Source organism: Pyxicephalus adspersus, chromosome 4 (genome assembly GCF_032062135.1).
Source record: "Pyxicephalus adspersus chromosome 4, UCB_Pads_2.0, whole genome shotgun sequence".
NCBI lineage: Eukaryota > Metazoa > Chordata > Amphibia > Anura > Pyxicephalidae > Pyxicephalus > Pyxicephalus adspersus.
The window spans coordinates 127,026,895-127,039,500 of record NC_092861.1 but is presented as its reverse complement, the minus strand read 5'-3'; the positions used below and the strand labels follow the sequence as shown (position 1 = coordinate 127,039,500).

The 12,606-nt window shown below is 42.1% G+C and overlaps 2 protein-coding genes across 2 annotated transcripts in view; one reads left to right on the top strand and one right to left on the bottom strand.

Moving 5' to 3' along the window:
• Position 1: 1 nt before the first annotated feature.
• PNO1 (partner of NOB1 homolog) lies at positions 2–7,923 on the bottom strand. The gene is made up of 7 exons (XM_072409581.1): positions 7,680–7,923; positions 5,558–5,707; positions 3,665–3,748; positions 2,424–2,484; positions 2,059–2,176; positions 625–695; positions 2–518 (listed from the first exon to the last, which is right to left on the bottom strand). The coding sequence occupies exons 1-7, from the start codon at positions 7,857–7,859 to the stop codon at positions 451–453; spliced, it is 732 nt and encodes a 243-aa protein (XP_072265682.1). The 5' UTR covers positions 7,860–7,923; the 3' UTR covers positions 2–450.
• A 290-nt stretch (positions 7,924–8,213) lies between these two features.
• Positions 8,214–12,606, top strand: part of DNAAF10 (dynein axonemal assembly factor 10) — a 13,955-nt gene continuing 9,562 nt past the window's right edge. The window contains exon 1 of the mRNA XM_072409580.1: positions 8,214–8,476. Coding sequence (XP_072265681.1) covers positions 8,291–8,476 — 186 coding nt within the window. The 5' untranslated portion in view covers positions 8,214–8,290. The remainder of the gene's footprint in view (positions 8,477–12,606) is intronic.

Here is a 12,606-nt window from a genome sequence, read left to right as displayed (position 1 = left end):
CTTGCATTAAAAATACATTTAATAATGTATTAATGAATACAGAGCTGCAATAAGGTGTCTTATCTCCTCAACTTTAAATGTGGTATATATATCATAGACATGTCATCAGCAGACTGCTGTCTTTAGGTTTCTTGGATCACACAGTATTCTTCTTTCCCACCAACACTGAACACCAAGAAGAAGCTGAGAAGTACTGGGTTTAGGTTTGCACATTTAAATTAATTTGTCACGTCCATCAGCATTTATTTTAGTTCCAAAACCGTACGTAATGAAGACAACATATCCGGGTTCATTACGGACTGCCAGTCCTTTTAGGTTTAAACAAGGTTACGTCTTCATCTGTACGCTTTGAAATCCTGAGAGCTGAACTGACAACGGGCAACAGGTTTCCCTCTGCAAAAGATTGGGGGTTAGCAGCAATCCAGACATGGTGCCAGCCACTCTGCCACATTAAAAACGATCTGCTGCTCTGCTTGCCACAGCCCGAATGTTTCCATATACTTTAGATGGTGGACTTCCTGTTGGATAGAAAGATGCACAAAAGGTTAAAAAGTGTTTTTTTCATATTAAACCTTTATAGTCATACCTAAAAGAATTGCACTATGCAGCAACATTTACACTTACCCAAGATGAGGTTACATATTGCTGTTCTGGCCATCTTGATATTTTGAAATGATCCCAGGATGTGTATTTTTCTGTCCAAATAAAATGATGGAAAACAATGAGTTTACTGATCTACGTTCATGCAGCATAGATTAAAATGATGGTATTGACTATATGGATGGGCTTGGTAACTTTAGTCTTTAAAATGTTATATTTCCTTCTGGAATAAAATAACTTTACCTGCCTGATAAGTTTTAGTTCTTATTCTCTCTAAGGTTCTGATCCTCAGCTGTCTTGATTTGCCTAGGCAAGGATGATCAACTTTTCAGGCAGTGTGTCCCTTCTGCAAAATCTAACTGATCATAAAGCTATAATTCCACATCAAATGTTTGCCTAAATTCTACTTTACAGCTATGTTGGTTGCCTTGCTAGAAAAGGACAATGAAAAACAGAAAACACTGTTTTAGGCTAAAGACAGAGGAGTTCAGGTGCCTATTCTTACCATTAGCACAACTCCCCCCAGTAAATGCACAGACAGTAACTGGAGTAGTATAAGTCTAATGGAAATAAAACCACATTTCCAACTTTGGGATTACCCACCAGTTTTCTATACAAACACCATAAAAATGGGAATTATGTTAGGGCAAGATTTTCCTGTAATCTAGTTTCTATGGGCAGCCTAACTCCTCTTCTAGTTTCCTTTCACATGACCCATTAATAATCCGTCCTCTGATGGTGGATCCAAAAAGTATTTAGAGATAGAATAGAAGTAATTCTTCTGACACTGGACATATGAATTACTTTCCAGTGCTACAAGCCTCTCACCTGCTGTAGATGTGCATTTACTACAAGAAACATGCAAGCTGGAGATTATAGCTTTCAATGTAAAAGATTTATGTGGAAAAACGAAAAGTCAGGTCGGTCCAGAGCTTCCTAGATGTTTCCTAAAGCTCTCCACACCATTTATGGTCATGGGAAAGTCTCCTGTAAGGAACGATCTTCAATCTTCATCAACACAAAACAAGCACGCAACACAATAGGACTGTTACTGCATGGACAAGGTTTTGTGCCCCTGGCAACACTCACAAGGTTGTACAGTGAGAATTGCCTCAAAAACTTGATTACTACAGCACGTATTCACAAGACCACATTCTGCCCTTAGTCAAGAGTCAGACTAAAAAGCACATCCCCTATTGTGGTCATTACTGCAAATAGCTTTACATATCTTTTATCACTCTGTCCTGGTGGGTCGTCCCTGCTTGGTCATTCATTGATCCACCAGGATAGAACGAAAAAAAAGACATCAGGGGACCGCTGTACACACTACATTTTCACCTGAGATGAATCATCTAGGGTATATACGTAGCTCAAGACAAAAGGTGCAAGTAAACACCATTTATTCAAGGAGGGACCAAAGGAGCTATTCTGTTATGGAAAAAATAAGTATATACGTACGAGTCAGCAAGAACTATCCTGGTCCTCGTAACATTCTCAATGGTGAACTTTGTTTTTCCTCCTTTTCCAGCTATTCTGCCGATTGCACGAGAAAGATGGTCTCCCTTTAAAGGTTTAACTAGAACAGAAAGAATACATGTTATAACAAAACTGCAACACCCTCCACGTAGAAGATAAATGGCAGCAATTGTTGTGGATTTCTTTAATGCAACATTAACATCCTAGGTTCAAACCCACTGGAGTAATACTGAGAAACCCTCTAGACTTATGATTGAGCCACTAAAATGTGTGGACTGCACTAGACAACACAATTCATGTCACATGGCTACTGCGTAAATACAGAACAGGAAATGTGTGCAGCTTACCATCTGTGACTTCAAACGTTTCTAAGAAGAGGTCATCTAAACGAACCAAAGCTAAGGCATCCTAAAATGAGAGAAAAAAAGTTTTTAAACACAAATATTCTCCAACACAGGTACCACCCTTGCCCTAAATATCACCTAATCATTATTTAATAAGCCCTCAACCTCAGTAACTGTAGGTACAATAGAGCAATGCATCCTTAAAATTCACAATTGACAATTGAAAGGCTACTGGGCCACTGCTGCGAGCGCGGAGCAGAGTGAGCTGATTCGAGCTGCAAAGACAACCCTAAGCACATCTGCTTTGAAATTTGAGGATGAAAGCAGATACAAAACAAGTATTTGCCACTTCTCTTGAACTAATAACTGCACACAGTGTTCTCCCCTTTAGCTGGGCCCACCACCTGGCATTTCTAAGTAACCACCCGGCTGTTTTTGGGTGGTTACTGATGAGTTGGGTCACAATAAAGGGGCTGTCACCCACCTACAATTTCTTCCCACCCAGCTTCAAAATATTTCTGGGTTGAACACTGCTGCTGAATGCCTATGATGGCCTATGGTCACATAACAGGTGTTGCACCATTCATTTGGAACAGGTAAATTAAACTAACTATTTCCGGATTAATGCTTGTTTCTCCTATAATTTACTAATACATTTTAAATGAAAAATATGTATTCTAGTTTATAAAAGCTACATAATTAAATGTAATTTTCCAGCCAATTCCCTAATACTTTAGGAGGGATAAACCACTGTAAGTGTTCAATTTTTGGTAATTTTTTTTTATTCTTTTTATTAAAAAAACTGTTTATTTTCACTCCAGAAAACACAACCTGCTGAGGTTCTATTAGACATTGCTGCACAAACCCGCACATTTTCAAAGGTCCCATAGGCTAGTAAGTGACACCATCATACTGATAGGCCAAGTGGACCATAGGGGTGTGGAAAGGAACAGGTAACTATAAGCAGGGTGGCAACTGAGACTGGCTAGTTGGTTGGCTGTCTCTGGCTTAGTACAAGCATACAGCAATTGAGGTTGGAGCTTCAGATCTGCACATGTGTAGCAGTCAGTAACTTGGAGAACTCAAACCAAAAGGTCAGCTTGACAACCAAGAAGTAGCATTTTCACATCAGTAATCAGCCCTGGTAAGTCTGTTTCCTTTACACCCACTGTAGATGGTGACGTCTTTGCACAGTATGACAGGCCGCCCCTGCAGTCTCCAATAACTATATAAAGAGAACCTACCTCCACCTGGAATCCCAGGATAAATGCTCTGACAAAATCTGCAGCTTTAGTGAGTGCACTGACATCTGTTGTTTCTTTACAAGTCTGTAAAATGGAAACAATACATTTAATTTACTAAACATCAAGTTAATGAACAAATCACATTTACACTGATCACAAAAATTGAATAATCTTGTACTGTAAGTAATAAAGATTCAATAATGTGTGTCAACCGGGAATCCCAGGCATATGGTGGAATTATAAAACCTACCTTTTAACAAATTTTTACCCCTTTTTCTTAACTCCTTGCCTTTTTTCCTTCTGGTTTAGAAATATCTACGTTTATTTAAAGAACCATTTAGCTTTCTTGGGCAAGGACGACTTATACCTTGTCCTCTGGTGATATCACATCTCAGAGGGATGCATGATAGGTTAGACATTACAGAGATTTTTGTGCCTTCATATATGACAGCTGCTGTGTTATCTATGATCTGAGATTCAAGTTTTATTAAAGATGTGGAGAACTATTGTGGGAAGCACAGTGGCTCAGTGGTTAGTACTCTGGCCTTTGCAGCCCTGCATGGAGTTTGCAGGTACTCCTCGTGTCTGCGTGGGTTTCCTCGGGGTACTCAGGTTCCTAACACATTTCAAAAACAGGCAGTTAGGTTAGTTGGATTCCTCCATAAATTGACGTTAGACTATGGTAAAGACATATGACTGAAGTAGGGACATTAGATTTTGAGGTAGGGACAGCTAGTGATTTGACTATGGACTTGTACAGCTCTGCGTAATATGTCGGTGCTATATAAATACTGTGTAACAATAATAAATTGTACATTAGAAAGTGATATGGCCTGAAAAAGCTACAGAGAGAACCATCTAGAAGAGGGATCTGTGACAGGCAGAAGACAATACCAGGCAATTGATTGCAGTCTACATTCACATCAAGGAAACTTCCCTATACTTTCTTTTCTAAGGACACAACATAAGTGGAATTCTCCCAAATCTCCTTTGACCACTACTACATGTGGCCAGCCTGCCTATTCCTGTTGGCTACAATATTAAAATTTGTGTCTCTCACTTTCTTTCCTGGAGGCAGCATTGACCATTGTGGAAGAGACCCTCCATCAAGGCCACAGGCTGCAATAAAAGCTAGAGAGGAAGTCTTAAATCTGTTATATGTCTTTACAGTGATTTCATATTGACCGTCAGTGTTTTGTGGACACAGAACAGTTCCTTGCCTTAATGGGGATCATTGCACCCCTGAAACACAGCCCCATTCAGACCTCAGACTTCTGTACCTGCAAACAAACATTTGTAATTGTTTGCAGTGACCAGAGAATTGGGTGCTGTACACACTGGACGGTTCTGTTCTATGGAGAGGGAAGGAGGGAGGATGAACAAGCAGCACTCTTCTGTGCTCTCCCCCCATAGGGTGGATTGATAAATGACATTTAGGGACGGCTGTACAAATGTCAGACTCACCTGTCTCTGCTGTGTTACCCTGTCATTAACCAAAACATTGCAGAACCACCCTTACCAGAAATGGGTAAATTATTTACTTGCACTCTATAGTAATGCTTTTATTGTTGAATTTTCCCCAGTGACTGAATAATTACAATGTCATAGACCAATAAGAGAACCTTGACTGGCCAACTGTACCAGTAACCTGCTAACACTGCCTGGGTTCTGCATGAACCTCAGAAATTTTACCTTTGTTTACCTAAATCTGTGTTCTTAGATTACTAAATCGCAGTGACGCTGAAGACATTCTGCTTCACTGACTTAGATCTAGAATGCAGCCCAGAATCTGAGTGGAAGCTTTCACCCAATTCTTCCCAAACTGACATATGGTTCTATGACAGACGATCTTTGAATATCACCCAACCAAACCCGCCATGGGGTGACACTTACCCTGATCTCCACATTTCGGGTTTTCAAGTTGAACCGAACCTGAAGCTGTAAATGTTCTACAATGGGAGTAAAGATCTTCAGCCAGTTCTCTTTCAGTGGTGTGTATCGGTGTGAGGGAACCGGGATCTTTCTCATTTCTTCCTTGTCACCCTGTGGAGAGGTACAAGTTCACAATTATATATATCCAGGAAAGAAATACAAGCCACCCATAAGCCCCCCATACCTGACCAACCAGATCATTCCCTCAAATTACCTAAACCTGGGATATCTGATCAGCCGGACTGATCACATCACAGGGTCACCAAGAGGGAATTCGGAATTCTGCACTTCCTGTGTCAGCAATTACATCTGAGACACCCATTACTGATATGATTCTCACTGGTGGTGATTGTGAGAAATCTAACTGAATTGTTTTTTACACAAGTACTTCGGGTAATGGGAAACAGCACAGAGCCTTTGAGGTGTATCTGGAAATCCTCCTCCTGCACAGCATTATCACTGACAATATGACTAGTGCAGTGGTCGCCAAGCTTTTTGGACCGAAGGACCACTAAATTCACAGGCTCTGAACAGCGCATGTGCAGGAAGCCGGCTGTCACTCAAAGGGGAAGAATCTTTCCCTTTAGTGATGTCATGATGCCAGAACCCACCCACTCTCCTATGGCAGATCTGAGTCTGCGATGGGAGAGAGGACAGGTTGTGTCCAGAGAGAAAACTTGCCTACTTCCCTGAGCCTGTGATCCGTACAGAGACATGGTCTGCGCATCTGGCTGGTGCACCCCCCCAGCAGACTACCAAAATTTGGCGGTTGGCAACCACCACTGTATCAGTGGAATACAGCTATGCTTAGATGAAGTACTGAGGGTGGCCATGTTCCTTGTATATTTCAGGCTTCAATCCCACACTGATCAATGTGTTCTTGTAATACTATTTACCAGAACCTGAAATTCAATCATCACAATAATCCTGTGAGTAACAGCAGATGGAATAATGGAGAGGAGATACAAGGAGGATACAAGCCAATATAGGACATGAAGAGGGCCGTCCGATGCTCAGCACCCAAAAGCTAAAGAGATTGCAACTAAGCAGGTCTCATTGCAGGAAGGACAGGCAATGTTCCTTCTGCGATAAAATAAACATACCTGCCTGATCAAAAGGTTTTCCTTTTAAATTACACTTCCCTGTCCTCCCCCCAGCTGGGGTGCCACCATCTTAATCCAGTCCTCTCCCAGGTGGATCTTCAGCCATCTCAATTGGTCAGGACAGAATGATACATAGCTGGGTAGCTTAGTGTACATTAAAGAAAAAGATCACAAACATTCAGGTAAGTTTATTTTACTGCAGAGGGGACATCACCTGTCCATTCTGCAATAATGAACCTGTCTGCTCACTTTATATTAGTTCCACTAGGACAACTACAGGACATGACCAACCTTAAACCTAGATGTCAGACACCATCCTGCAACCCCCCAAAACCAGAACGTTGTTGCTCTCTTGGGGAGATTTCCTCCGATTTCCTGTCTGGGTCACATGCAGGAAAAAACATAGCAGCAGACCAGGATCAGAACCCCTGATGTTTTGGTGTCTGTGCTTTGCCGGTGACACCAATACAGAATATGGAGAGAAAGAAAATCACCAGGGCAGAAAAGCAAAGACAGCAATAACTTGTTTTATCCCTTCCCATGTCCCAATTAAAAAGATTTCATTTACGGTTAACAGGAGGTTGGTGCACTAGAACACCAAAATCAAACACACTATAAAGGGCGCCTACAGAAGGACCAGGACCTGTGTCAGGTTTTAATGGCCATCTTTATTTCTGCTGGGAACACTATTATTAAACAGAATTTAAATAGTGCCAACATATCACCCAGCAATGTACATTAAATAAGGGGTGCAAATGACAGACAAATATAGACAGTGAGAGGAGGTGGAGAGAACCCTGCCCCAAAGAGCTTACAGTCTATGAGGTGGGGGAAATGTATTGTTACGCTCACTTCCTGTTAAATTTCTAGAACAGGAAGTGAAAGAGAAATCTTCCCATTGGTAAATACTACAGACAAGAACTTTACCCTGTCCTAGCTGTACATGTATCCTAATAAGGTGACCTGAAGCTGCCACCCACCATGAGTTTGTCTCCTGATATCTGAGGGAATTCAGGCCTCTTGCTGGGCTGCTCCCCTGTGTCCATGGCCTTGTCATCTGGCGCCCTCCGCTTCCTGCTTTTCTTGCTGCCCACACTGGTGAAGGTCTCCTCGGTGGCAGCGGCCGTGCTCTCAGCTTCCATCTTGTCTGTAGAACTCATATTTCACTCAGCTCTTCACAGCACGTGGGAGACAGTTACCATCCGGGCACTAAAAGGGGCGGGGCTAGGCACCATGGCCAAAATAGAACCTTTTCAGGATGACGTCAACAGAGAACCCTGACGAACGTCATATCCTGTGCAAATCCATTGAGCTAACCTTAAAAATGCCTGTTTAAAAATTATTTAAACTTTACTACAAGATATGTTATAGTTTAAACTATGATTTAAAAAATATATATATTTGTTTCTTCTTTTAGGCAAATGTGATGTAAGCGATAACATTGCGGTACTATGTATTTTTTTGGAACAGGAACGTAAGGGATAGCTATGGAGGCACTGACAGTTGAGTTGCAGAAGTGGGCGGTGCTTGTGTGTTTGGGTCTGTGTTGGTTGACCATAGTAACATTACAGGTGGTGGTAGTGACACAGCCATGAGTTCCCCGCTGGAGAAACCGCAGATCATCGCTCATGTACAAAAGTCAGTGAATTACACGCTGTTTGATTGCAAATGGATCCCGTGCAGCGCCAAGTTTGTGTGCCTGGGGAACCTGGCCAGGGGTGGCGGCATCATGCAGATCTACGAGATACAGCATGGGGAGGCCAAGCTCATCAGAGAGGTCAGTGTGCACCTGCAAGGGTAAAGCATCAGCTTGATGGGGAACTACAAGTCCCAGCATGCACTGTGACCTCAGATCCCATGTTGTCCTGCTGCAGCTGCAAATTTACTTTTCCTGCACTGATCACTTTGTATGGTGGATCTGAATCTAATGAGAAAACCCCAAATATAATTTCCTATATATGGTGGCTTTGTTCTGCCTGTAAATATAACAATAAATCATTTCCTGTTCCATGGTGACAACGCTTAGTGGCTATATTAATAGAGGTGAAGCGTTGTCACTGTAGATTTCTACAAACCCCTTTCTTATACCCGTGCTCCTTTCGTAGTTCGTAGAAGAAAATGAGATTAATTTCAGCCCATAGGAAGCTGGATGTTCAATGTCAGCAGGATCAATCCAAATTTTCTGTACATGCTAAAAAGTGTTTGTCCAAAAAGAAATCAAATGCAGCCACCTCATCTAGGAACTGCTAAACCGTAGTAAAATTTTATTATTAATAAACAGGATTTATATAGCGCCAACATATTACGCAGCGCTGTACATTAAATAGGGGTTTCAAATGACAGACTAATACAGACAGTGATACAGGAGGAGAGGACCTTGTCCTGAAGAGCTTACAATCTAGGTGGGGAATTTACACACAATAGGAGGGGGATATGTAGTGGTGGGAAGTAGTGAGGGTTTAAGAGACAGAAGGGTGGCAAATTTGAAAAGATGGGTTTTCAGTGCTCTTTGAAATGAGCAGAAAGTAGGAGCAAGCCGAATAGGATGAGTAAGACCATTCCAGAGAGTCGGGGCAGCCCTAGAGAAGTCTTGGAGCCGTGCTTGTGATGAGTGAGGAAGCCAGTTGTAGGTCATCAGAGGAGCAGCTAGGGGAGTATTTTTTTACCAGGTCAGAAATGTAAGTGGGACACTGGAGGAACTGTGCTGGGATTTGAAGGCAAAGCACAGGAGCTTGAATTTGATCCTAAGGTAGGTGAAATGGAAGCCAGTGTAGAGAACTAGAAAGAGATGCAGCGGAAGATGAGCGGTGGGAAGGATGGATGAGTCTGGCTGCAGCATGTTTGTTCCGCTTTTTAATGGAATTCACATTTATATTATGTTGTCTATGCCCTGTTGGGAAGATTTCCATTTTCTCCTGTGAAAAGATCATTTTTGGAATGGAAGGGGATTTCTTTCCCATTGGAAGATTTTCCCCTTTCGGTAACATTTTGGATTTCCCATTATTTGTGATGGTCACCAGGACCTAAAGAGAAGGTGACTCTACCTAGCAGGGACATAGATGGCAATAAAAGCTTGGCGGGGGTTCTAATCCTTCCTCATTGCTCCCACAAGGGCTGTACATTTAAATATTTATTTAACGATTCTGATTCCATGGCAGCCAATTCTAAATCATTTTGGGGTTTCACATTCCAAGCAGCCAGAAGTGCAAGGACAATCCATGTGCAGAGCGCCCCCTGGGTGCAGATGAGACACTGCACACCTAGGGGGCGCTCTACAGTCTGGTTGTCCATACACTGCTGGCTGCTTGGAATGTGAAACCCCAAAAATAGTTATAAAGCAATTCAGGTTGTCTTTTTTTAACTTACTATGTAACTATTTTTGCGTTAGCGCGCCCCCTAGGTGTGCAGTGTCCCATCTAGGAATTGGGTTTATTTGTGTGTAGAAAGGGGGTGACTGTAAAGCCCTGGGGGGGGGGGGTTATCACCTCACTGGGAAACTTCATTGGGCCAATAGATCCCCTTCCCCCAGGAGACTGAGTGGGGGGTTATAGGTTTCATTATTATTATTAATAAACTGGATTTATATAGCGCCAACATATTACGCAGCGCTGTACAATAAATAGGGATTGTGTGATCCCTGTCCTGTGTATGAGGGTATCCCATGTACTGTCATGTCTATAAGAAGCTGATTGAATGAACATGTATCCTATAGCAACCATCCTGAGCTTCATACATGGCAGGGGATGCATTATACACCCGCATGCTTCCTGCGCTGTGTTTGTGTTGTCAAGGTAACGGAGGTCTGACAACAAGGCCCTAGGCCGAGAATAAATGAAGGAAACTACACTCCCTTGACCACATTCTAATATTTCATTGGACTGTCGTTATCTTTGATTACAGCGCTTATTTTAATAACTTAGCCCCCCTAGCGTTCTAATTCTCTCCGTAGTTATTAGGTTTTTAGCGACCCCGAGTGTGATTAACAATTTTTAGCAAGTAAAATCCACCCCGAGTCACACTCGGAATTGCCGCCAGGGGGGTTAATGCAATATCACAACATTTCCATCCAGCATTGCATTATGTTTTTACAGAGATTTTGTATTGTATTGTAGATTTTGTAGTCTTACAAAGTCTTACAAATCACATCCTTAAAGAGAAACTTTTATTAAATAACTACCATCGATCTGTCCACACACTGTGTAATAGATCTCACGCCATCCCGGCTTCCTTCTTTCTGGCGTAGATGGGACAGTGGAACGGCCATCTTATTTTGGCTTCTGCAGATATCACTTGATACGATATCTGGTACGAGATTGTGTGACGTCCGCCTGAAAATGTAAAAAAAAAGAAAGTGCTGATCTCACTGCACATGTGTGAGATTGGCCTACATTCCCGTAAAGCCCCTTCTGCACATGCTCTATCTCAGGCATGCACATAGGGAGCAGCCTGCAAGCCTCCTGGAATTCATGGCATAAGTATCACAGGAGGCTGCGGGTCTCCCCTTTAACAATTACCACTGCGGTAGTAAAGATGGAAAAGGAGGCGTCCTATTCTTCAAAAAAAAAAAAAGACACGAAAATGATTGCTTTTTGAAGCATAGACAGGTGGCACAGGAAGTATTCAGCTTTAAAGATTTTTGTGCTATTTAAACAAAATATAGACAATATAGTTTTCTAGAAATGTTCTGTATTTCTTTAGGTGTAGTCCCGATGATATTCCGATCACTGGGCCTTGCTTGCTGCAGTATATATTTCCATAGCAAACACTTCCTTGTGCTATCAGGGAATTCTGCAAAGGCAATGATCACTGACCAGAGTCATTTGCATCCAGTGGATGAGCTGACAAACAAACAACATTCAAGGCGGGTGAGCAGCAGGGTGAAGAAGATCTGATACTGAGTACTGAAATCTAATTTAAAGCCCAGCTAATCCTTTCAGTACAAATCAGATACATACACAGCAGGGGCATCAAAACAGAGTATGCAATGTCTTGCAGTTCTTTTAAAAGTGTAAAATGCTATCCCCTGCCAGCAGCTGCTGAGTGTGACTTTTGCTCTTTAAGTGAAGCAGCGGTCTCCTTGCAGAGGTCTGACCTGCTCCCTCCTGGGTCAGACAGCTTTACAATTAGAACATCCTTTCCTTCCTATTGATTGATGAGCTCTGGGCCAGACCTCTGCAAAGAGACCACTGCTTCCCCACATAGGACAAGAGTCCTATTCTGCAGCATGCTGGCTAGGGAGAGGATTTTCTACTCTAAAGAAAACCAACTAACTTTTTTGATGCATCTGAAATGTAATAAGGTAAATTGGTATTTAGGCGGTTACATAATTTAAAATGTTGAAGTTTTATTTAAAGAATACCTGATGAGCTTGATATGGCGGTCCTTGTTCAGATTCTTCCTGGTGGGGGGTGACAACTGTCACAGTCTTTAAAATAATGAAAAAATAAAGTGTATATATAGCATCTTCTGTCAGTCTTTGGTCTGGTGGTATCACTGTCCTTTTCACAGTGCCCTATACAAACATCAGATGATTGTAGCTGGAAATGATCTTTGATGAGATGAATAAATGAGCAATGTAACACACAGTGCCCTTTCTGTTGTATGGGGAGGGGAAAACAAGCAAACTGCACCCAACTGTGCTCTCCACCATTGACATTAGCTATTGGTTGTTCATTGATCCACCATGATATATCGATGAATGGCATTGGGGGATAGCTGTACACATGTCATATTTTCACACAAGATGAGTATGACCATTCATCTCAAATGACATTATTTGACATATGTATGTAGTTTTAACCCCTCACCTATTCTGGAGGTGGATGGATTCCAAATGCTGCCCTCTGCAGTAGGGTAATGGGGGGCCTTGATACCTTGGACACAGGCAAAGTGCATCCTGAAACCCTG

Bases quoted from the DNA above. Each gene is read 5' to 3' on its own strand.
- PNO1 (XM_072409581.1), bottom strand. From the start codon at position 7,859: ATGAGTTCTACAGACAAGATGGAAGCTGAGAGCACGGCCGCTGCCACC. The intron at 2,485-3,664 runs GTAGGTTCTCTT...CTCTCATTTTAG, and splicing joins TCCTGGGATTCCAGGTGGAG to GATGCCTTAGCTTTGGTTCG. The intron at 519-624 runs GTAAGTGTAAAT...TCTATCCAACAG, and splicing joins AATATGTAACCTCATCTTGG to GAAGTCCACCATCTAAAGTA.